This window comes from Pieris brassicae, chromosome 9, assembly GCF_905147105.1.
Source record: "Pieris brassicae chromosome 9, ilPieBrab1.1, whole genome shotgun sequence".
In the NCBI taxonomy this organism is placed as follows: Eukaryota; Metazoa; Arthropoda; class Insecta; order Lepidoptera; family Pieridae; genus Pieris; species Pieris brassicae.
This window is the reverse complement of record NC_059673.1, coordinates 8,498,303-8,523,521: the sequence shown is the minus strand read 5'-3', so window position 1 is coordinate 8,523,521 and position 25,219 is coordinate 8,498,303. Positions and strand designations below refer to the sequence as shown.

The window sequence follows — 25,219 nt, the reverse complement described above, 5'->3', positions numbered from 1 at the left end:
AAGTCAACATCGATTGAAACTACTAAACGACTTTGACACATACGTCATCGCATTGTTGACTATTGTTAATGTCAGTCGTATATCTAATTTTGTAACGCTATAAAATTTAATTAATAAAAAATAAAAAAAAAATTATTACAAAAGTTGAGCCTGGAACGTTAATTTTCAGACAGCTAAACGCAATAATCCAAGGCAGTTGTCACTTGGTTAATGGAATCTATTTAGAATCAATAAATATTTTATATTTTCAATTAAAAGGATGGCAGAAATTGCTTGGCCCTGGCAATACAATTTTCCACCTTTCTTTACGTGAGTAGACATTTATATAGAAGTTTTTACTTATGTGGTGCGCAGACTTTTGTTATACAATGAACACATTAAATAATAAACAATGGAAATACATCAATGAAGGTAATGTACATATTGTATTGCAAATATTGGATACATGTACAGTTATTCGGCTTATTAAAGGTGAACAAAAGGACGTAGATATTAGGACATATATTAACTCTATTGAGTTTGTTAATATTTTAATGTTGCCTTTGGTGTGTAGAGGTCATGCTTATAATGAAGAAATACTTTGTTTGTCAAATAATGAAATTAAAGAACTCACTACAACACTTCTTCAAATTAGACCTAAGCACAGAATACATAAAAGTTCCATAAGCCAGTTTGCACTGAGTGCTCCTAATTTGACAATATTGGAGCCCACCATTACCAACTATTGTGTAGAAATTAAAACAAAAGAAGGATTTTTAGCTAAAACTTTAGAAGAGTATTCTAGATGTTACTATTGTATGAAACAATTTCTTAAACTATGTGATAAACAAATTGATAAAATAAGCAAATACTGTCCTTTAAATCTATATTCAGGTGATAGAAAAAGAATGAAGTTGGCATTGGTAAACTTAATTGAGAATCCTCAAAATAATTTCAAAATGTTTAAAAATAGTGAAATCATCTATAATGAAAATTCAAGCATAGAATTTGAACAGATAATGAGTGGGACAATTTTAAACTCTACTAATGTTTTTTTTGACTTAATTATTAACATTCTATTAAGTGATGGGAAATCAGATATAGTATTGACAGAAACTGCTGAAGTTATCCCAGAAACATCACTCAAATGCAATAAAAAACAAGATTTACCTCAAAATTCATTTCTCTATAATCTTGTTGAAATACAGTCTCTTTCTAACAACTTAAATATTGATTATACAGCTATAAATGACATCAAGATTTCTGACTTAATAAACAAAGTAAAGGATGAAAATTTCAACCTAAGTAATTCTATAGATAGAAAAAAATTTATTAATAGTGTTGACCCACTTCACTTAGCTTTAATATCTGCTGTAGCCAAAGATTGTTCAGTCATGATAACATTTACTGAACAAAACTGTGAAGGGTACCCAACAATACAATTTGGAGACAAAAAAATGTCATATAGAATAGTAGTGACTGATTTGGAGCCTAAAACAGTGAGAAGTATTATAAAGAGAAAGGATACAGAGAAGAAACTGCAACACCTAATAAATAAGCAACACAATAATGCTGCAATTGCAGATTGCTGATAAAAACTAAGAAAAACAACAATTTATATTGCTTAAATCATTTGAAGGATATATATGTTATGGATTTTATTCTGCCAAACAGCAACTGTAATTAATTGCTTGCTGTTTCAGAATCCAACCTCACTCAGAGACCAGACAGAAACAGTTAGCAGCTTGGGAAGAATTAATTGTGCAATATTTAAAATCATCCAAACAATACATTATCGATGTAAGAGAATCACAAAATACACCATTGTTTAGCAATCCAGCAATCAATAGAAAACTCTCGCAAGATGCTGTTTTGACTATTTTAGAAGATATGGCCAGGTGTGGACGAGCTGCTCCCACTGATAAGACAAAGACAGTATGGGAAGTGTATTGGCATTCATTGGATGAATGGGGTAATATGATATATAGCTGGGTTAGTGCAAATGGTTTAAATAACTCTGTATGTACACTTTTTGAGCTAAGGGAAGGTGAAACCACAGAAGGAGAAGGTAACTATAAATAATTAAAATTTCTTATAAAATATAATGCTTCATTAATTGTTGGTGTCATAGGCAATATCTTAATCAAATGAAAATACATTTTCATAGGTGGTCAGATTTGCAAAGCTCAGTGAAAAATCGGTTGAACTAAAATATTTCATTTTAGGGGAAGGTTGTAGAGCTTGATAATCCTGCCATACTGCAATTTATTGTGGGTTTCACAAATGTTTAGAATGTTATGGAAGATTTGGTAAAGTTACTTATTGTGCTATGGCTCATGGTGGCCCGTACGAAGCCAGGGGTGTCTCTAGTCTAATTATCAATGTATATATATATATATATATATATATGTAGGTTCCTTTGTCAGGATTTTTTTTTTTATTAATGGTATTCTAGTCAAAATCTACATCCAGGCATTTAACACATATCCTGCAAGCCCCATTTACTCTGTATATTCACTAACAATTTCATTTATTGAATAAATTTTAATAGACTAAAGAATACATGACACGAAATCTGTCTGTGTTGTTTTTGTCATATCAATTTTCCTAGGTACCTTAGTCTCTGAGGCTAAAAGACTTTAATTATTATAATTAAATATTTTAGAGTTCCATGGTTTGGATGTAAACATATTGACTAAAGCATTGAAAAGCTTGGAAGTGAAAGGGAAATGTGAATTAATGGAATTTGATGATAACCAAGGAGTTAAGTTCTTCTAGTTGATGTGATTGCTATTTTATATTTTAACTTGTAAACTATGTATGGAAATGTTGCATTTTGTTAAGTTGTGGTCATTTTATATGTTGAAATATATTGCCTGAGATTTTAAGGTTGTTTTATTAGCAAAAATAAATAAATAAAAAACACATTTTATACAATTTTTAATAATCATAACTGTAAAATTGTACATCTCAAAACGACTTATCTAATTATACAAACATTACGAAAATGTATAACCTGGAATGTATATGTTTTGTTATTACGATTTTATATTCAGCGTTTTGTGCTAAAAGAATATTTAAAGAATATGGAATGTTTCCATTACATATTTTATTATGCAACCTTCTAATGCTAAGTTATATCTAAGTTAAGAATCAGTCTTCAACTAAAATACAATATACAAAAATAACAAATATCTAAAATGTGAAAATCATAGTTAAATTATATAACAAAAATATAGCTTGCTTTTATTGTACTTTCGTGTTTCTTTTATAATAAATGACACTCTACTTTCAACTTTGTTTGTTCGATCTAACAAATAATTTATCTGGGAGCAATATTAAGGATTTCTTTTAAATCTGCAGTAATATTAAAATTATTGAAAAAACTAAATTCCATGTGTAGCATTAGATCAAAACAGTCTTTGTAATTATAAAATATTTAAGTTACATTATCTACAATAAACCCTACTTATGCAAATTGTAATATTGATTACTGTCCAAAATTGGTCACTTGTCGATAATAGGATACTAATGACTATTTACACTAATATTATTGTACAAAATTGCACTAACCACTTTTATCTTAACATTCCTGGCAGCATTTGAAAAGTTTTTAAAGTAGCTCGTAAAGAAATTGTTTTATTAAACCACTTTCATAAAGATTTATATAACCATTGAATAATTTATACTTAGGATTAAAGAAAAATCTTAATATATTTAATCATGTGATCTGTACTTATGTAATGATCTGATCTTAGTACGAATAATAAAAAAACACCTCTCGAATCTTATGTGATGTGATGTCTAAAAATTCTTGTTATATTACATCGACTCTACAAAAATGTATTATGCCATGATAATTAATTCAAAGACACGACTATTTTTATAAATGATCACTGCATTCCAATGCTGCGTTACAATACCCATTGGTTTTGTCTACACCGTTTGAGATAGTACTAACTGTAGCCACCGTGGGTATGGTTCCATTGCTCTTCTCGCTCGGTACCAGGTCAATGGATGGACTCACTGCGTTGCCATTTTTCGTGCCTGGTGGTCGGTAGAACCACCACGCGAGGAAGAAGAAGATAAGTGAACATATTTTACCGGCGAAAGCTAATGCTAACATATACCTGGAAAACAACATAATTTATAATAATTGCCTACAATTATTCCTAAACGTTTTGGTTTGTTATTTTGTACTTTACTCATCGAATTGAACTAATTTTTATTTGCCTTTCAAAACATAGATTACGTGTTAAGTTTGTTAAGATCTAAATTAAATAAACTTAAAACTCCTGAATAGAGACAGCGACGGAAAGTATTCAATGTTTTACTTATTTTATAGGAGTACCTACCTGCTCATATTCTTATTATCATACAGATGACAGGCCCCAGTCCTGGCGCATTCGGCCTGCCCTGATCCCCAGACGGAACATGACAAGTCAATGAGAAACCCAAACAGCAAAGGAGCTGGTATTGTGCCCAGGAGCCGAACTAGAATCCATTGGATTCCTAATGCAAATGAACGTTGATCCTCGCGAACACATCTGTAAAAATATGCCATACAATTAGAATTTCGGCACCTACGTAAATATTTGTAGCGCTTTTTGAGGTGACTTTATTTACCAAATAGATCACCCACAACCAAATTTAGTAAGTACTATACCTTAAGGTAGCAGAAAGTGCTGGCATAGTGGCCAAGAATGTGAACAGCATCACGCAGAACGTGAGAAACACGAAGAGCCACAGATATGGGCAGTCTGACTTGCACGTACTGTTTATAGCCTCGTACATCACCGGATTGGTACCATCTGGAATATAGTTGTTACATTAAGGTAGATTTGTTTCCACGCCTTAACTTATTTTATTCTTCATAAAATAGTAACAAATGATTTATAATATACTGTAACATTTTTAATATTAGCTGCTTTCCGCAGTTGTACCTGCGGAACTGTACTTTTGATTTTCGTAACCAGTTTTAAAAGATCATTATTGCCTTCATATGATGTCAAAAGGAATTTCGTTAAAAATAAATACTTTATTTTTATTTATTTGTACTAAAAATTTATTTAGACCGCTTTAATTTTATAACTTTAAAAACACTCAAACGAATTCAATAAATGCCTATATTAAGCGACATACTTTACGATAAATTAGGAAAGCAATTTTGCTTAGTCTTAAAAAGACTTTACCTGGTTCGGTATAAACCGGCAGCGTCCCATTGAAGCTGACGCAGGCGCAGTGGTGATAGAGCTGCGCAGTGCCACTGGTGGTGGCGGTGGTGCAGGCGGCGTGGCAAGGAGAGAAGTACACGATACCATCTGCCCCGCACACGGGTGCATAAGGGGCGCCTGCGCAACCGCAACCCGCGTTGCATTCCGCGAGGAGTCGATCTCCCCTGAAATATTTTTATTTATAAATAAAAAAACTTAATTGTAAATACTATCCTATAGATATGTAAACTTTCAAGTTACTAATTATTTCCTTCAAACATGCGAATTCAAATGTTCAACTGAACATAAATACTTTACCTACTTTCATTAAAGCGTACTTTATTTAAATGTAATGAATGAGTTAATATATTCTATATCTTAGTCTTACCCAGGCACCCTAGGACTAGAATACGCAGCCGTGATCCCAGCAAATGGATAGTCGTCACATGACAATATGAAGGAGAACGTAAACAGTCCCGCCAGTAAAGTTGCGCCAACGCATAGCTTAATGATACCGGCGCAGGCGAGCCTCCACCTCTTCACCAGCCATCCACCTGCGAACGTGCCACCACCTCCCGCAGGAACTGTTATCACACCTGAAATAACGTTTTCGTATCCGTTTTATAAACTAACGGGTTGTCACGCTCATAAAGCCTGTTGATTAAAAGGATCCATTTAAAGCAAAAATACTGTGATATTATTATAAAACTTAGACTAGAAATAGTAATATTTCTTTAACATTACCATAGAAAAGCGTAACCATAGTAACTGTAAGAGCCGAGACTGTACATTTTGCTTACTTAGTCTTTCTTAGTGGGAGTTACACCCCAAGAATACAGCCAGACCGTCAGACGCAAGTACTCTCTTCAACATTTACATTACATTCATTTAACATTCGTCTCATAGCAATTAGCATTTAATTATTTCGTACACACTCTATTGTTGTAAACGACTGGTTAATGTGGAGTGAAAATTAAATCCTCTATTATTTAAAGCACCCCGAATTTTTTTAAATTTAATTTAAAGAACCGCTCAGTAATACACGGTGTTATCTGAAGGCCCGGTTGTATAAAGCATATTGTTTCGGGAAAAACTGATATATGTTCAACATATCGATTGTTTTTTCGATCTAAATATACATTATGTAATTTTACTAACGGCATGCATTTCTTTCTTATGAAGAGTTGACACAGCAAATGTTCTCCCATATTACATTTAAAACTCGTCTTATATATGTGTTTATCACTCGAGTGTTATAGCAATAAATTTGACTACATTATAATGCAATTTGCATATATAAAAGCTACCTAAGAGTAGCGCAGCATACGAAGCGCTGACAGCGAATTGGTTTTCAATGAGTTTGGGCAGAAAGGCAGCGAATCCCGATATAAGCATTCCTTCACTCGCCCCAGCTAAGTTTAGAAACATGAATGTAGGATTCTTGAATAGGGCCACCGCGGCCCGAGGTAACTCGCGTAAGGCGCTGAATGCGGCTGACTTAGATGCTGAACCTTCATGAGCTTCTGATATCTTTGATGATCGGATTTCTGCTGCTCCTGAAAATAAACATTATCATCAGATCTGTTCTATAATTTTATCAAAAAGCAAAGAGGCGTTCCATTCCAAACGAATCTAATCAAAACTAAATTGTCATTATAGAACAATAAAATTGCATTAAATAATGGTGCTAAAGAAACCAGGATAAATGAATCAAACAAAAGATTACGAGACGACATTATCATAATTAAATAAGTATACTTTTGCTTGTACAAGTCGGAATCCTATATAAATAATTATCAATCGTATTTGTTACCACGCGTTAAATTTTCTAGAGAAAAGAACGGCTCCAAAATGGAATCACGAATACGACTTTGGAGTCGTAATTATTGGTAATTACGTTTACGTTTTGGTAAATACCGTGGGTTAAACTTACCCGGCAGCTCATAAGGGAATGCTAGTAGAGGGACAGCGACGATCAGACACAGGAGGGCAGAAAAGATAAAACCAATCCACCACGCACCTATCCACACTGAACTTAACGGCGTAATTCCTAATCTGAAAGAAACAGATATTAATTAGTTTACCGAAACTTTTTACAACTAATTGAATTTATTACAAACGTTAATAAATTAATTTATTTTTATAGATTCAATGACACATCGTTAAAACTGATAAAAAGTGCATAAGCCTAAGACATCAGTAAATATTTCAGAGATAACTTCAATGCCGTATAAAGAAGTTATATCTAAAACTATATCATAACGATATACACAATGTTAAGGTCATATAAAGAATTTTTATAGTATGTAACTATAACAATTTTCCATATCCTTAGAAACAATTAAACCATTGCGTATAACAATTCAGAAATAACAAGATCTATTTTCTCAAACATGTAGTCATAATATTCGCAGTTCAGAATATTTAACAATGTTATCGTATGCAAATAATATGTACCAAAACATTAGCAGTTACCTTCGTCTAGTAATTTTAATATACTTTTCTCGTTTATTTATTATAAGTAAACACGTGTATATATGTGTGCTGGAAATAAAATTATTTCATCTTCATTGAGAAATATTTTTACAATTTACCACTCTATATTTGAGAAATATTATAATAAATGTAAAATGTAACTAATAATAATATAATATCTTGTATGGGTAATAGAAAATAAAAGGTTTTGATTTTAGATCTTACAGAGTGAATACCTAAAAATTCAATGCCTTGTGGTTTATAGTAGGTACGTGTTAATAATGGGATTCTATGCATTTTCTTTATGTATATCGACTTCTTGATAACCAAAATATTTGAAATATTCCGCCTAAGATACTGTAATTTGCAGTATCTGATCACCCGACATAATTGGAATTCAGAGAACATGTATAGGCAAGGACCACAAGGAGCGTAGAATACTTTGTAGTCTGCCTACACAGGAATTTCAAAAATCACAAAGTCAAAGCCCGTTGTTTGTTCACTGCGAAGAGAGTTAATTTAAAAAGTGAAGCCACAGTTCAAAACTCATTGCGCGGAAAATTATATTTCGTTCCAGAAACCATGAAAATATGAAACGGTTTAATTTGGCTGAAAAAGTTGCTTTGGAGAGGCACAATGAGATGAAAGCAAGAGGCCAAGTTGGAAGCCCTGTCGCTGCGAGTTTGAAATATTAAAAACGCGAACATTCAGATAATTAGGGGAAGGTGATCTTTTGATATCATGTGAAGCCCCTCATAGGGATAGAATCTGCACAAGGAAAAATATTTTAATTAATTTATACTAATATTATGAAGAGTAAAGATTTGTTTGTATCGAATAAATTAAAAATAGTGGGCTGATTTCAGAAATTCTTTCGTCATTAGAATACTACTTTAAAGCTGTAGTAATTTGGGCATTATTTATTTCTAAAATAAAATAAAATGAGTCCGTATACTAGTGTACACACGTAAGAAGTGAAACTTCTTTATGACCTTATTTTTCGAAAAAGGATCTACTATACCAACTTTACAGAAATTGGTTAAATAAAGTTAAATAAGATAAAGTTTATCAAAAGCCTTTTATTAGCATAGACATGAATACAAATAATACAATTACCTATCATTTTACCTTATTACTACTGAGATTATTACAGAATGTCATTAATTGTAATATAATTATAACTATTATTGTTATCGTTATTATATATTTTTATTATTAATGGCTTCGAATCTCATCGAATCAACCGGGTAGGGAGAAGAAATAGATGGCGCGTAACGGAAAATGTGACGCGTAACCAAAAAAGGCCCGGTATTTTTTTTTTATAACGCCGATAAAAAAGTTTCACTTCAAAAATCTAGCCGTACAAAGTTGAAACAGGATCCTAAGTAGTGTCAGTTTAACGGAATTGTAATAGTCTTGGATTTGACACGAGGAAGCATACAACTAAGAATGAGAAGCAGAAACGTAATCAGGAAGTACGACTCCTGTATGTCAAAATGCAAATACATTTTTGGCATACGAAAGTTACAACGCTAAGTCTCGACACCGAATTTGAAGGTTAATCTTACCCTAATACTATGGAACTGTTTTCCTGTTTTCACGTGAAATCGGTGCTATATAGTAAATATAATTGGACATACGTACGTTTCAGAGTTCATCGTCGCGAAATCTGTATATATATAAAGCATTTGTCCTCCCAGCACGTAGCCCAGCGCTGGACCCACCACCGCCATTGTATAATAAATACCTGAAAAAATAATAATTTGACTTTTTGCCTGACACGATGATGTCTGCCTACGATAATATGTTTATGTATTTCACCCTAATCCACTCTGTGTTTGCATTTTGTTTGAAATGTAATGTAAAGGTAATACTCAAAAACGAGATTTATCGCTAAGACAAAAATGTATTTTTGACATCCGGAAGTCACAGTTCATATTTATATTTTAATATATACGAGACGATTAAAAAGAGGGGTGGATGAATAGCTTCTTGTCAGTTCTACCCTCCGTTGTTCTCTGTTTTCAGAACTGGCAGTAAATTTACATTCATTTAATGTCTTCTTTTTGATGAATAAATATATTTTAACTTGACTAATCGAGTACGTGACTATAATAAAGCAGTGTTGGCCAAGTGGCTTCAGCGTTCGACTCTCATCCCTGGAGTTTCGATCCCCGGCTGTGCACTAATGGACTTTAACATTCGCTAGAACGGTGAAGGAAAACATCGTGAAGAAACCGGCTTGACTTAGTCCCAAAAAGTCGACGGCGTGTGTCAGGCACGAGGCTGATCACCTACTTGCCCGTTTGAGTGGCAAATGATTACGAAACAGATTTATCTATTTTATTTTAACTTTGTAAGGACACACCTTTCCACACAACTCTTTTCATACAGGTATGTGTCCTGCAGCATACAGATCATTATCGGTAGCTAAGTCAACAATAGCTAATAGCGAAACCCGACAAAGCGTGTGCTTTACAAATACAAGAGCAAAGTCCAACGACTTCATTGTACCCAAAAGCTGTGACACCGTTCCAATCTCCATTAAACAGTGTGAAACCGCTTGAGTGTGTTACAATAGCCCATTTCTTTGCGCTCGCCTCTTCAGCCGTGTTTTCACAGCTAAAAGCTGCGGAAAGGATTAGGTATGTGATACACATTGATATCGCGATTGGTACGGATTTTTACATACATACTATTTATACTAATACTAGCGGACCCGACAGACGTTGTCCTGTCTTAACTATGTATATTGATTTCGCTTTATGATATACAACATTTTTTTTTCTGGCCGCATTCTATAACTGTTATGTCAAACGCCATAAAGGTTACATGAAAATTTGAATTGTAGAAGCGCTATGCACCGAAAAAACAAATTTTCTATCGTAACAAAAGTCAGGATTACTTAATATGGTTAAGTATTCTTAAATTGTCTAATTTTCCGCGCAATTTCTTGAAAAAATAATTAGCGAAATCGGTCCAGGCGTTCACCGTGACCAAGGGAAATAAGGATTCATTTTTATATTTATAGATTATATTTCATACCTAATCCGCTGTTTTATATTTTTTTTGTAACATCTAAGGTTACCATAATTGTCATATATTTTATAAAAGATAGCTTGTAGAATTATGTAGGATGTGTTAAAGTTTATTAAGAAATAAATAAATAAAAACATTAAAGAAATGATTTGTATGTTTGTCACTAATAAGCTACTGAGCTATACGCTATTTTATAATAAAAAGGAGAGTATAAGAGAGTTTCTATACATGTAGGTTTTTTTATAAAGCATAGGGGGACTAACGAACCTACGGGATGCTTAAAACGGACCGTCCATTGCAACCCAAGGACACCCATTTGTATCTAAAATAATAGATAATTTTAAATAATGATTAACAGTACATATAACTTTTTTTTAATGTATTTACGATTTCATTAAATAAACAAAAAGGTATACAAACATATTCTGTCGAAACTATCTCGTATATAGCTATCGCCTCGCTCCATCTGTATAAGCCCTTTGAGATCGCAATGTAAAGGCTCACAGTTGGCAACGCAAATGGCATCGATACACTCAAAGGGAAAGGTTTCAAAAGACAAAGGTATCGATTATCATACTATATCTGCCGAGATCAGGGCGGTTATTTTATTGAAGCTTCTTGTGGACGCCAATTCGATTGTGACTAGACGACGTATTTAGAACAAGCTAATGAAATTTGTCATCGACATAAAGCGACTCCCGCTAATTACCCACCAGACCAAGAACTTCAAATGTTAAATTTCAGTTTTCTTTAGTTTTTTTAAAATATATTTTTATCCATTAATGAACTTACTTGTTTGTCTATGTAACCTGTTTTGCTTTCTGCATCGTCTAAGTGTTTTGTTTTATAATATGTATGTTAGCTGTAAGTTTACTAAGAATTAAATAAAATATTGTTAAATACATGTAGCACTTAATATGATATAAACTAAAGAACTTTCTCCCAAACCGAATGGTGGCCGACTGGAATAGGTTTCTGAAAAGTGTAAACAAGTACCCTCTTTGAACTCTTACATACATATTGTATCATTTTTCCAAATCCACAAATACGCGATCACATTATAAAGCTGCTAGTGTGTTTATCTACATAATAATAATATAGTACAGTGTCTAGCGGTATTTTTTTATCGCAAGGCAATTTTATTCCCGCATATCAGTAAGAGGGACATTTAGCAAGTGCGATTGTATGTAGTGAATATTTTCTGTAAGTGTATTGCACTTTTAGTTAAGTGCTATTATGCCCCTTTGGGGTTAGGGATACTTCAACGTTGAACCCGCGGTCATGTGATTCAAAGGGTAAGTGACGGAAAAAGATTGTATTGGCTCCTATTTATTTTTATTTCATATACTATTATACTTCGAATGTGGGGCTGAAGTCGTCTTTATAGGACAAGATATAAAACACAATAGGACCTCCACGTGTCATAAACCACGGAGCTTTATACAAATTCTACACAGAAGAGTGATTTGAAGAAGAAGGCTTAAAAACTGACTGATATAAAATGAACTGAATATATTTTTCTATTCAAGTTTACTCATTGAGAAACATATATTATTTATTTCCAAAATAAACGAAATCCACCCTTGCGAAGAAGTGACAGACCGCTAGTTTATATATTTTTATGCCACAGATCACATACACACCTTTGTATGTGTATATTTTTTCTGTTTCAATTACCGAACATATACAAGTATATAACGTATCGTGTTTATTGGTTTACTGAACAGCCGGGGCTAGAACGAGCAACTTTCGGGATATGCTTAACTTATCCATAGTAATAGAACATCTTGTTTAGAGAGCATCAGTGATTTAGAAATTTCGTTTATATTACCTATTAAACGATATATTCTTATACATACACGACACATTTTTATTTATACTAACTGCTGTTTTATGGCTGATTAACACTTATAAATGAACTGCTATAATATTAAACTAGATTAACTAAATTACTGTAGTGAGTGGCGGATTTACCAGGCGAAGTAGACTGGAGCCTAAGATGGCAGATTTTTGGGGCGGCAAATCTGGAAACCGATTTTGTTTGCTATCTCATAGGAATAAAAAAGATTTCTGCATGACCGTTATTTGATGTTTTACAGACTGCAACAAATGTTTGCGATGACCTTCCCCTCTCACTTGTCATTGTATATTCGGTGTAACAAACTTCCATATACTAGAGTTAAACAACTAGTTCGCCACCCCCTAACCAGCAATCGACCTCTACGCCCTCAGCTCACACTTTGTATGAGTGAAAAGAGCACAATTGCGGAAAATGTACTTCCCTCTTTTCTCTTCCCCCATTTTTGCCGCGCACAACCGCTCTGTGGAACCAGCTGCGCACTGAAGTATTTCCGAACCAATTCGACTTAGGGTCCTTCAAGAAAAGAGCGTACCAATTTTTAATAGGCCGGCAACGCAATCGCGAGCCCTCTGGCATTGAGAGTGTCCATGGGCGGCGGTATCACTTAACATCAGGTGAGCCTCCTGCCCGTTTGCCCTCTGTTTTATAAAAAAAAATCAACCCATACTTCAGTCCTACTGAAGCTGGAGGCTGCGAACTGGCTGGTTTGTGCATAAACCCAAACAATATATTACGTTACGTTTACGTTGTTGGATTGTAAAAATAATCAAGGACATAACTTCACAGCTACACTGCTGGTGTATTTAATAAAATCTCTCCTAAAATACCTAAATAAACTGAAGACATCTTCTTAGAGACATTCTCATCAATATATGTAACTCCCAACGTGAAGAGTGGAGTTGCGCCTGCGCCATGCAAGAGTTGAGCCAAGACAAAAATCCCGACTGCCCAAGCGCCGCCATCTGACGTCATCTCGTCATTGCATACAAGGGCTGACTGTGAACAAATTATGATAACATTAGAATTTCGTCATCGCAGTAGGACTGCTACTTTTTACAACTTAGATTATTTATTTATTAACACTTCGTTGCATACAGAAATATAATGCAATTGACATAATTAAATGAAAAGGAGGCCAACTTATCGCTGTCGAGCGATCTCTTCCAGGCAACCAATGTGAGAAAAAAAAATTAGATAAGGCAAGCGCAGGAAGAGCAAAAATAAATACATAAGACATATAGTTATTTAGACAAAACGAATGGAACAAAACAAAGAAATTAAAACAGTGAAGACAATATTAAAAAAAAGGACTCATGATAATCTTTAAAAGATCTGCAACGTCAAGAAAACCGTAATGAACGAAATCGAACTAGTGTGTACTATGAAATTTAAAAAACTTAGGAAATTCAAAGTCGACACAGCGCATTCAAAATCGAATTTCGACATACGGAAGTCATACTTAAAGTCCCCAAAGGAAACATTATAAATAAATAAATCTATGTCTTTAGTTGGGAATGACAAGACACACACGTTGTCTACATATAGATGTCGTTGGAATGTTATACATACAAGATAGGCATTTTACGTTGAATTCATGGAATCGTCTCAATGTAAACTACATTCATGTCATTACGTCCGTTCAAAGCTTTTTATAGAGTGACTTGATTAATCCAGAATGGCACATTCACTGGAACCGGTTTTATTGTCAATTTATTGTACATTCAACTGATGGAGGCTCTAAATGAGAAAACGATCTCGACTTGCAGTTTATAGACGACATACTTCATTTGCGTAAAGACTTAAAATTTTTAAGTTTTCATGGTAATATACATTATTTATATTTACAACACTTTTAAGACACTCGTAATCCTTCTCGTTGCTGGTGTCTATGGACTGTAAGCACTTTTTCCGCCGCTTCCTTAAGATACCCGCTCTTTGTCTGATCACAAATCCATAAACACAATTTACAATTAAAATATATTATTAATGGTAAACGATAATTTAACTGTCAACGCAAATTTGTCACATATTATCTTAATTTACAGATAAAAGTGGACGCAAAAAAGGAAGAAAAGGTCAGGAGGCATGTAATTAAAACAATATAAAAGTAACAATTAAGCAATCAAGTAGAGTACAACAATGTTTCTAGATGAAAAGAAGGTTTAAAAGGTCTAGCACAAGTTTATTACAGCAACAGTTGCCTTACGGCATTCGATACAGTTACCGGCAAACTTCTTCAGCATTAAACAAGAAGTCAACAGGTTTTTCAATCACGCGACCCCAGTGATACCTAAAAATCGCTTCTACGCAGGCAAGGAATTTTGTTCAAGATGTTTGCCGGTATAAATACATCAAGTTGCCATTTGGTCCCCTTGCGTGTTAAAAAAAATACGGAGACTAACTTAAGAAATAAATGCATTAGATTTTACTTTTAAATTGATATTTCGTAATTTCCTCACCGTCTTATTAGCACTACACAGGTCATCAGGTTCATCACCAGCAATCTTATATGGTGGTACAAGAAAGTGTGGTAACGCGAAGAGTAGGGAACCTGTACCCATGAGGAGAGCGCCCCAGCCCAGCCAGCGCGGCTTCGAGGCGCTGCTGCGACCACCTAAGTATGTTACTGGTGCCAGGCAGGCAAAGGATGCCATGTCGTATCTATAAAAAAACATTATCACTTTAAAAAGCGTAGTGCATGCGATACTCGATTCTGTGCGATATAAAACTAGATATCAACAGATAGGTTTTACTATATCTGGGCTATCAACTCTTTTCTAACCAAAAATATATATCTATATAAATCCATAATATGAATGAACACGTCATTATAGAATTATCACCCTTCCCTATATACAAAATAAACAATCAATAAATGTAAAGATAATACTTTTGTCTTCTAGTCGAGCACTTTTTCTGAGATGACATTAAAAAGCTCTCGACTCGATTCGACCGGTAACGCAGATTCGGCTCAGTACATCGAGATCAAACAACGTATATGGCGAGAGAACGTTGAGGTATTGGCTACCGCGGCTAATAAATAGTGTACCCAATCAGATACTAGATAGCCTAGCGCTAACCAACATAAACAGTAAATTAAAAAACTACTTTTATATGCAATTGTCAGGAGCGCCTAAACAAGACTGCTGTGGTTACATTAATACAAACCGCGGTTTTCTAATGTAACATATTCTGATTATATTATATTATTTGTATAATAAAGAGAAAAAAACTATTTAAACGAATATATAACTGTGAATGCATAATATAGCTATATTTAGTTCACTTGCAATATATTTATTTATATAATTTGTTCACTCACCCTCCCGCTATAACTCCAGTCTGCATAGATCTTAGCCCAAATCGCTTCTCTATCGTTGTTATTACCACATTTACAAATCCGTTCACAACCATTCCTGAAACGGAAATTAGAAATTATTAGTTAAAGTGAAAATTACTTACAAATAATTCACTATTGGAGAAGGTTAACGAAAACGGTGCTTAATCTGGAACTTCGATTCGCGAGAGTAAATAATTGTTGCGTAAGTCATATAACCTAACTTTAGTTAAGTTACAGTTACAGTTATAAATACTTTATGTAATAATTGGAAGCGTAAACCAAATGTAAACAATCATCGCACACTTGAAGCCAATATGCGCCCTTTAGTTTTAATCGTATTTTAACATTCTCGTTTCGATGATGTCCAATAACATAAGTGTAATTTAGATTTATGAACCCTTATATAATCCAAGTTTGTATTTGTTAGCCCTAATTTTGTGTTAGTTATAAGTTCATATTTTAAACTATTAAAGTCAGTTCTTCTTACTTTCGTAATTCTTTAATACGAATTCTCCTTCGTCAGTTTCAAGAGTTAAAAATAAAAATATATATAAATCAATGGCGCTACCACCTTTTTTAGGTCTGGGCCTCAGATTTCTGTATATGTTTCATGATCATTTGTAAATTGAATAGGCAAGTAGGTGATCAGCCTTCTGTGCCTGACACACACCGTCGACTTTTTGGATCTAAGGCAAGCCGGTTTCCTCACGATGTTTTCCTTCACCATTCGAGCTAATGTTAAATGCGCACATGCACAGCCGGGGATCGAACCTACGACCTCAGGGATGAGAGTCGCACGCTGAAGCCACTAGGCCAACACTGCTCAAAAGAGATACTTTAGCTAAAACAAAGAATTACCACTAACAAGCATTTTATAATACATGTAAGAACAGAAATGGAAAAGCATAGTTTTCGATTCGGCAAAAATAAAACAAATGTGAGTCTATTCTCGTCCATCTGTCGGGCTATGTGAAACATTCATCAAGTGTCAGGATTATTTTAGAACGAGCTTGCATGGCTTAATCAATTTTCGATTGAGCTTTAAAATAACCATTCAAGGAACTTTAATTGTTAAGTTGGAATAATTCAATTGAATATACACTTGGTCTATTATTTTTTGGTTTACATTTAAAACTTATTGTTTATTTATTACCACTTCGTTGCATTACAATATAAAAATTGAACAGAATTAAATGAAAAGAAGGGCAACTGGCGGCCTTTTTGCTTTTGAGCGATCTGTTCCAGACAACCACTGTGAGATTTTTTAAAATTAGATAAAGTAGGCAAGAGGCAAGAGCAAAAATACATATTACATATAGTTATTAAGACAAAACAAACTAAAAAATAAAAAGATCATATGAATCACGATAATTTAAGATTAGTCCCACGTTAGTACGTTAGGGATACGATGTGGACAGGTACTGTTTGTACAGAAGATCTTTAAAGGAAGACAGAAAAGGAACTGAGCGAATAGGGACGGCAAGTGAATTCCATAGCCTAACTACAGGGACCATAAGGTCTCCTATAAAGGATTCGCCAGGAAAGAAGGAGTTATGAGATGGGGTTTTAAGGATATAGTATTCGGAACATTGTAAGCTATAGTTATCGGTTCCCAAAAATTTGAAATCATTTTTATGATAGGAATATCTTTTAGGGTTCAACAGAATAAAATGAAATAATCAGGATGGAATATAAGAGATGGAGAACGTGAGCATCACGTCGCTAACGAATGGGTAACCATATCATATTTACATAAATGAAACCCTTCGAGTGCTCTACAGCCGTCTCTTGCTGCCCGAACCTACACATGATGCTTTTCTCGCTTCCGTTTAATTCCAAATGCGCGGGCACGTTTTTTTAAGTTTTCCATTCCATTACAGTTATATGACTGGTGCCAAACGTGGATTTACAACAAGATGCTAATAAAGAAGACTGGAGTATGCCAACAGGCTATGGAACGTTTGATTCTTCAAATTAAACTTAAAGTTAAAACGATACGAAGCCGTAAAAACATAAACGACGACGTAAAACATACAAAAGAGTTAAAGTGGAAATGGGTCGGTCACATTGCCCACATTTGTGATGGCAGATGGGTCAAGAAGACTACTACTTACTTGGTTACATAGTGGGAAGAAGAAAGAGAGGCCACAAGAAACTTGGTAATTGGAAAATTATTTCGAGGAATAGAGACAAGTGGAATAATTTGGAGGCCTTCACTCCGTTGGAGGTCGAGTACCAGTGTAAAACATAATGACATGGACTTAGTGTAGTGTAGTACTGAACAACTTTTATTATTATTTACTTTTGTATTAGCTATTCGATTTAAGTCAGTCTGTTTGCGATTGTTTTAATACTTATGTCCAGGACTTAGTGTAGTGTAGTACTCCAGTCTCCAGAACGGAACTTAAAAAAAACGAATGGCGCTACAACCTTTTTAGTCTCGGCCTAAGATTTCTGTATCTGTTTCGTGTTCATTTGTTTTTTTTTTCTTAATATGCAAGTAAGTGATTAGGCTCCTGTGCCTGATATACGCCGTCGACTTTTTGGGGAAAAGGACCAGCTGGTTTCCACACGATCTTTGCTTTCACCGTTCAAGCGAATATTAAATGTGCAAATAGAAAGAAAGTCCATTAGTGCACAGACGAGGATCGAACTTACTACGTTAGTATTTGAGTCGCTAGCTGAAAGTAGGCCAACACCGCTCTTGCAAAAACTTACAAGGTACAGGAAAAATTATTTAATCAAAATAAAAACATATAACATATTTGCGTATGCCGTAGATTCTTTGAGTTTGATAAAGCCAGCCAGTTTTGATAGAAGTATTGTGTATAACGAAATAGATTCCAGTTATTAAATATTTGTCTCGCCTTGAGTTTTACAGTTGTTCGGATATATACGGTCCTCCCTATCCGACTACTTTGAGGCTTTAACTCAAAATTAAATCTAGTTTTACCTACCATTTGTTGTGTAGTTTGACTTATCTAACAAAAATTAAGACGACACTGTAAATCGATATACGGATTAGAATACTTGCTTTAGTAGTAGTGGTGCGAAATATTCGTAAGGATCACTAGGTTACACTCGATTCTAATAAATTAAGAAAACATAAATAGTATTACTGATACGGTCAACGCACCATAAAATTATGCGGTGATGTGAAGGTCGAAGCAAAAGTTCAAAATTCCGGTAATTTGCGATATGATCAATGGTTTAGTTATTTTTATATTTTCTCTGATTTCTACGATTTGACCTCTTCACGTTGTATTATTTTATATACCCACATTAATCGGTCACGCATTCGTCGAATTTATAATAAATCAAATTAATAAAAAGATTTAATTTACTTCAATAACTTTCTATCTACGTGTAAAAATAAGTTACGATGTTTTATTTAAATGGTAACTATGGCTACAAATAACGTCCACGTTTTATAATAAAATCGTAAAGGTTTATAAAAAGCCATTTCAATTTATCAAGACCGGAAGTGATCCGTCAATATAACAGCGATTTCCGGTCTGCGAGGTATATTGACAGAGACGGGACAATCTTTTGATCCTTGTTTATTATTGCGCAGGCACTTTTTAATAGCCTCAACAGGTAAATATTAGTCTCACTTTGTCTTTTTGCATTGACATTTTGTCGGAATTACTTTCTCGTTGCTTCGGCTGTTATTAACTTCACTCGTCATATTCGGTTGGATGATTTAAAAGGTGAAGATCAAATAACAAAACTAATATTAAATTTCCGCTCGTACCGGGAGTCGACTTTAATGTTAAGTACCGCGCGATCCTAAAAATACATACAAAACTGTCGATCTGTATTGTCATAACAGAACGAAAAACAGAATACACGAATGACTGACACATAGCACAATAATAGGTGTAATAACCTCCAGTTTCAGATGTATTTTTAGCGAATTCGTCATAATTATGTTCGACAGACCCAAGCCAAGATGGTCAAGAAATATTTTAGGTACCAGAGCAAGTGGAGTGAGTGTGAGTACCACCCTTTCTGAAGGTTATAAAGATGTTAACATATAGCTCATTCATGCTGATCTAAAGTTACGTATGATTTATTGTTGGCAAACGTTTAGTTTACACCCAGAATTTAATTTTTATATCAACCGCTCTAACGACAAGTGACAACGACTGCAAAACATACATACATAATCTTAATACTTAATTACTTAGACATAAAGAATGGACAAAAGCAATCATAATATATGTAGACGATGAAAAAGGAATACCTAAAGGGATAAATAATAACAATAGTCGGTTTATATTAAATGAGGTGTGTTTTTATCTCTAAAGTAAATTCAACTAACGTAGAGTGGAAAGTTTAAAATTATGGGACAAGTTGTATCCAAAACAAGATGGAGGGCTATAAAAATGTCTAAAGTTTAATGAAGCGCCACCTGCCCCTAGTCTCCCTTGAGAAGCCTTCTACGTGCTTTAATACGATTACTATTCGGAAACGGCGAAAAAGAAAGCCATCAAAGATGGTACGTAGTTTTAGATATAAGGAGTTTTATGTTATGGGTAGGTTACATTCCACGCCGTGGCTGACTTGATTGGTAATCCACAAAAATATAATAATAAAAATTGCTGGACTTGCAATTTTACACAGAATTATGAATTTTATTTTTTTAACACACAGTAATTTTTAGAGTCTGTTTCGGCTGATTCTGTTTTTATGCAGTTTCAGTTTTTATTATTATAACACTTATAACTATGAACATCGTTTTATAACCTATTTAAGTTCGTGAATATTTAATATTAATTTTAATATTTTTTAATTTGCTTTTGAAATTTACCATATTTTTAAATTGAAAAAATGTCACGGTAAAATCATTTACCATCAGATTTTTCGGTTACGCGTCACATTTTTCCGTTGCGCGCCATCTTTTTCATGACCCTACCACGGTTGATTCGAAGAGATTCGAAGCCATTAATAACAAAAATATAAAATAACGATAACAATGATGGTAATAATTCTATTAAAATTAATGAAATTCTTTAGATCTTAGTAGTAATAAGGTAAAATGAAATAATTGTATTATAAGTATTCATGTCTATGATAATAAAAGCCTTTTGTTAAACTTTATTTAACCAATTTCTGTAAAGTTGCATATAGTAGAAGGATCTAAAAATCTTTCGAAAAATAAGGTCATAAAGAAGTTTCACTTCTTACGTATGTACACTAGTACACAAATTTAGTTTTTGCTTTGGTTTTGTTTACAGATATTTAACTTTAAAATTTAAATAATTAAAAGTTTAATATTTACAATTTGTCAGCTTGTAGGTCCTTATTCTTAATTGCTTCAAACATTTTCAAACTTTTATAAATCCATACAAAATATCAACCAATCGCCACCATTCATCGCAATTTTATTCACTTGCCAATAATACTGGGTTTTTATGCGTCTAAAACTTTTAATTGGTAGAGCAATTTGCAAATATTAATACTAACTGAGCTTTCTGAGCTATAATTCTACTTTCTTTTTTGCTTTTCCCTGAATGTCAAAAACGTAAATCTTACGCGCGTACAGCCGCTAATTATCAGTCCCATACGTAAAACCTTAAAGAATTTGGATGTACATTAGGCAAAGTTGTAGAGTCTAAATATAAACATAAGTACTTAATTTAACACAAGTGTGTCAAAAATGTACAAAAGTCACAATCACCCTTAGCGAGAAGTCTTTGAAGTTCTTGACTGCTTCTTCAACGCACCGGGAATCGCACTTCATGTTCACAAATCACATCCAAGCATTAGTATCGTTCAAGTCACAATTACACAATATTCGGAAAACAATTAATTGTATAAATTTAAATTTATCAATTCACATTTTTTGTCACTAACATTACTAATAAATTTCATTTCTAGTTTTCTGGATTACTGGAGCCGTCTTTGGCCTTTGAGTTACACCCCAGCAAATATTTTATTAGGTGCCTGACACGTCGTCAATAAATAATTTGGTCATTAATTTGTATAGTTATTAAAATAGAGATTGTCCGCTTATAAAAGTATAATTTTAACTTATTAACTTAAAGATTGGTATTATGCTTAATTTTTTTTTTAAAAATTAGTTGCTGCACAATAGGCATAGAATAGCTAGTATTTTTATTATTAAAGTAAGATAGCGTGACACAAATACTGTAGATAGAGCATTATGTATCATGCAGTGAACTTCAATAAATAAACTGAAGTTCACTATTAAACGTTGCCTATTGGTTATGTAACGTGTGTTATGTAAAGTGAAATCCTATGATACGAAAATAGCCAAATTTTCGCAGAAGTATATATTTGCCTATCATAATATCATAATAATAATAATAATTTTCTCCAAGCCGATTCGGATCTATTGAGACTGTAGTACAAAGAAAAAAGTGGACAATTGTGTGCACGCACACAAGCGAACTCTATAAATTCTCACCGATGGCGAGGATGTCCGACCCATCCGGAGAATGTACAAAAAAATCTAAATAAAAGTTCTTAGACCTAGACAAAAAATAATTTAGTTAAACTTGCAATTAGATTGATTTAGTTTTTAGGGATGTAAATGTTGCAACATTAACACTATTGGTATATTTATTATATTTACGTGTAACTTCTAAAAATATATTTTACATACATATTTATTTTTTAGCTAATTCCCCGAGTAGTCGTCTGAGGCATTCAATAACTTACGCATATGTACAACTTACGTAAATGGTATTGGTTACCCGGATTGAGCACAACTACTTATTTCTTTTAACAAGTTTTTGTGTAACATTTATAGCAAATCCAGAAAGATGTCTCTTAACCTATTGTTGAACAAAAAGTTCGTCTCTTTTAAGTTCGTCTCTGTTACTTTTATTCCCATAGCTTCTTCAGTGTTATACCTGCCGTATCCATACATTGGACAGTCGGTCAAGAAATGTAACACTGTCCCATCAGCTGTATTGCTACATGGACAGGCAACTCTTTGCCTGACCCTGAACCTGTACAGATACGACAAGAACCACCGTGACAACATCTAGGTAATCAATCCCGTCGATTTATTTTGTTTAATTATTGAAAAGGCTGAAAAACATTTGGAAGGAATAACTTAGTTGATATTAAAATATTATTAAACATACAAACGAGATTTATTCACAATTTTTTAAATCGCTGAGAAGCTCGACTAATCAAAATCAGCTAATATTTATAACGACGAGGACCTTTGGTGGATTCAGTCAAACCAATTTGTGTACACTGGACACTGAATAAGAAACAAAATATTTTTGTCAAAGCCGTAACAGACCTTAAAGTTAAGTAATAACTTTTTAGAAACATTATTAATTTCCTAAATCTTTACCAATTCCACTTCTTTTTTATAGTTGAAGCGAATTCGTGATCTAAACGTTTGTCTCTTTTCATCACAGCAAAAGATCAATTTGCAGGAAAGGGACAAACGCTTTAGTTAAAACCTACACGGTTTGTTCTCTTATTGGTAATAGATAAGTCGAAATATTTTGGCAGCATTCCATTAAAATTGCCAATGAAAATGATTATGATAGTATATATATATATATATATATAATATATATACTAACGCACTCTTAAGATTTTAGATATATGAAACAAATTTAATATCAAAAACCTGTACTTGGTATCTAGTTATATTTTTCTTATTCCAGTGAACTAAGATTGTCTTGAATGATATAAAAGTGAATTCGTAACATTAAATAACTCAACAGGTAGTACTATAGGAACATTATTCATACAATTAACTATATGATGACTTAATGGAACAGAGGGTAAAGTAGTAGGCGAGTCACTTAAAACGAAGTGCTTACTGACGGTCACCTGCGACGCTGAGGTGCTTCCGGGACTGATGCCGGCCTTATAAGGAACGGTTTTCTCTATTCTTTAAGGCCTCTAAGTCGTATCGGTTCAGAAAAATCTCAACTGGCAGCTGATTCCACACATATTTTTTTATAGGATTCAAACAATACCAGCACGGATAGACTGTTACATTGCCAGAGCGCTCGTTAATACGTTGCCGGCCTTTTAAGAATTGGTACGCTCTTTTATTAAAGGTCCGGAAGTCGTTTCGGAAATATCCCACTGGCTGCACACTGCCACAGCTGGTCCCACAAATATATCATTCTTATTTATTATAATTGTAACATTTCGTAATAAAAATACAATATCTATCTTCATACATACTTCCCTGATAAATTACACTGAATGTACATCTGTAATGAAGTCGGCATTGCAACTAGTGCTAATTTCTAATGAGTGTGTCAATGTTGGCATTATCACACCAATCAACATCGTTCCCGGTACAGTGATTCGTTTACAAGATTCATTAACAACTTAGTTTCAAGAATATATGCTTTACTGTGAGCCGTGTTAACCTAGTGCATTCCTTTGTGTTCGTATGTATTACATATAATATAAATATGTATTCAATTCATCTTTAGTGTGTTCATTGTGAATAACATATCCGAAGGCCGATCTCAAGATGTTTGTTTTTTTTTATGAATAAACTCGACTACTTAACTCATTTCGAAAATTCATTTACCATTAGCATTCTGTATAACATCTGAGTAAGATAGGCTATATTTATATACATTTTTTTTTTAATCCTGGTCAAGTATAGACGTGGGATGTCATTAAACGCCGCTAGCATATGTCGTATGTTATTTTATATTTGCCCTAAAAGCCGCTTTATAATATATATAAGCATATATGACATTTAAAAGAAATTGAGTCCCGAATAGAACAACAAATTTAATATAAATAAAACTCAACATCAACTTCACTGAAACAGGCAAATATTTCTTCTAGCTTTACGCGGACGCAAACAAGATGTCGTTTGTAATACGTAGCAGCTGGTATATGATATTCTGCAAACCCAAACCTCTATGAAATAAAAATAGTGCAATTCAAAATGGATCTCGATGGGATCACGTAGCAAAAACGTAACCGGTGTCAGTTGAACGTATGAATTTCTGATTAGACTGAATACTCAACAAGAAATCTAAATTTTTCAACACTTTTGACAAAGATTTTTAAACGGTTTTTAGATTTCAATCGATAAATGAGTTTATACTTTAACAATCATGATGTTGACGTTATTTTCCTAAAAAAATTGTTATTATATATTAACATAGTCTATTATTTAATGTTTCCGATAGTATCTGTCATAATCATGGTTAAAGGACAATTTGACCGACTGAAAAATTACACAGCAGCAGTGTTGGTTGTCAGCGTGCGACTCTTATATCTGAGGTAGTAGGTTCGATCCCCGGCTGTGTACGAATGGACATTCTTGGTATTTTCTTA

At 33.6% G+C, this 25,219-nt stretch overlaps 2 protein-coding genes across 3 annotated transcripts in view; one reads left to right on the top strand and one right to left on the bottom strand.

The window, feature by feature from the left end:
- Positions 1-66: 66 nt before the first annotated feature.
- On the top strand, positions 67-2,867 carry LOC123714047 (vacuolar protein-sorting-associated protein 25). The gene is made up of 3 exons (XM_045668105.1): positions 67-309; positions 1,683-2,047; positions 2,645-2,867. Exons 1-3 carry the CDS (start codon positions 260-262, stop codon positions 2,755-2,757), a joined length of 528 nt encoding a protein of 175 aa, XP_045524061.1. The 5' UTR covers positions 67-259; the 3' UTR covers positions 2,758-2,867.
- Positions 2,868-2,912: 45 nt separating this feature from the next.
- LOC123714045 (solute carrier organic anion transporter family member 4A1) overlaps positions 2,913-25,219 on the bottom strand; it is a 43,697-nt gene continuing 21,390 nt past the window's right edge. For both annotated transcript variants that reach the window (XM_045668103.1, XM_045668102.1), the window contains 11 exons: positions 15,890-15,983; positions 15,027-15,228; positions 13,395-13,563; positions 9,312-9,414; positions 7,126-7,247; positions 6,500-6,748; positions 5,581-5,788; positions 5,172-5,377; positions 4,646-4,790; positions 4,335-4,526; positions 2,913-4,109 (listed from right to left, as the gene is read on the bottom strand). In XM_045668103.1, the coding sequence (XP_045524059.1) occupies positions 3,863-4,109; positions 4,335-4,526; positions 4,646-4,790; positions 5,172-5,377; positions 5,581-5,788; positions 6,500-6,748; positions 7,126-7,247; positions 9,312-9,414; positions 13,395-13,563; positions 15,027-15,228; positions 15,890-15,981 (1,935 nt within the window). In that variant the 5' untranslated portion in view covers positions 15,982-15,983 and the 3' untranslated portion in view covers positions 2,913-3,862. The remainder of the gene's footprint in view (positions 4,110-4,334; positions 4,527-4,645; positions 4,791-5,171; positions 5,378-5,580; positions 5,789-6,499; positions 6,749-7,125; positions 7,248-9,311; positions 9,415-13,394; positions 13,564-15,026; positions 15,229-15,889; positions 15,984-25,219) is intronic.

What these genes read in the sequence shown, in the direction of transcription:
- LOC123714047 (XM_045668105.1), top strand. Translation starts at nt 260, where the DNA reads ATGGCAGAAATTGCTTGGCCCTGGCAATACAATTTTCCACCTTTCTTT. An exon ending in AATTTTCCACCTTTCTTTAC is followed by an intron (nt 310 to 1,682) that starts GTGAGTAGACAT and finishes TTGCTGTTTCAG; the next exon opens with AATCCAACCTCACTCAGAGA. An exon ending in TGAAACCACAGAAGGAGAAG is followed by an intron (nt 2,048 to 2,644) that starts GTAACTATAAAT and finishes TAAATATTTTAG; the next exon opens with AGTTCCATGGTTTGGATGTA.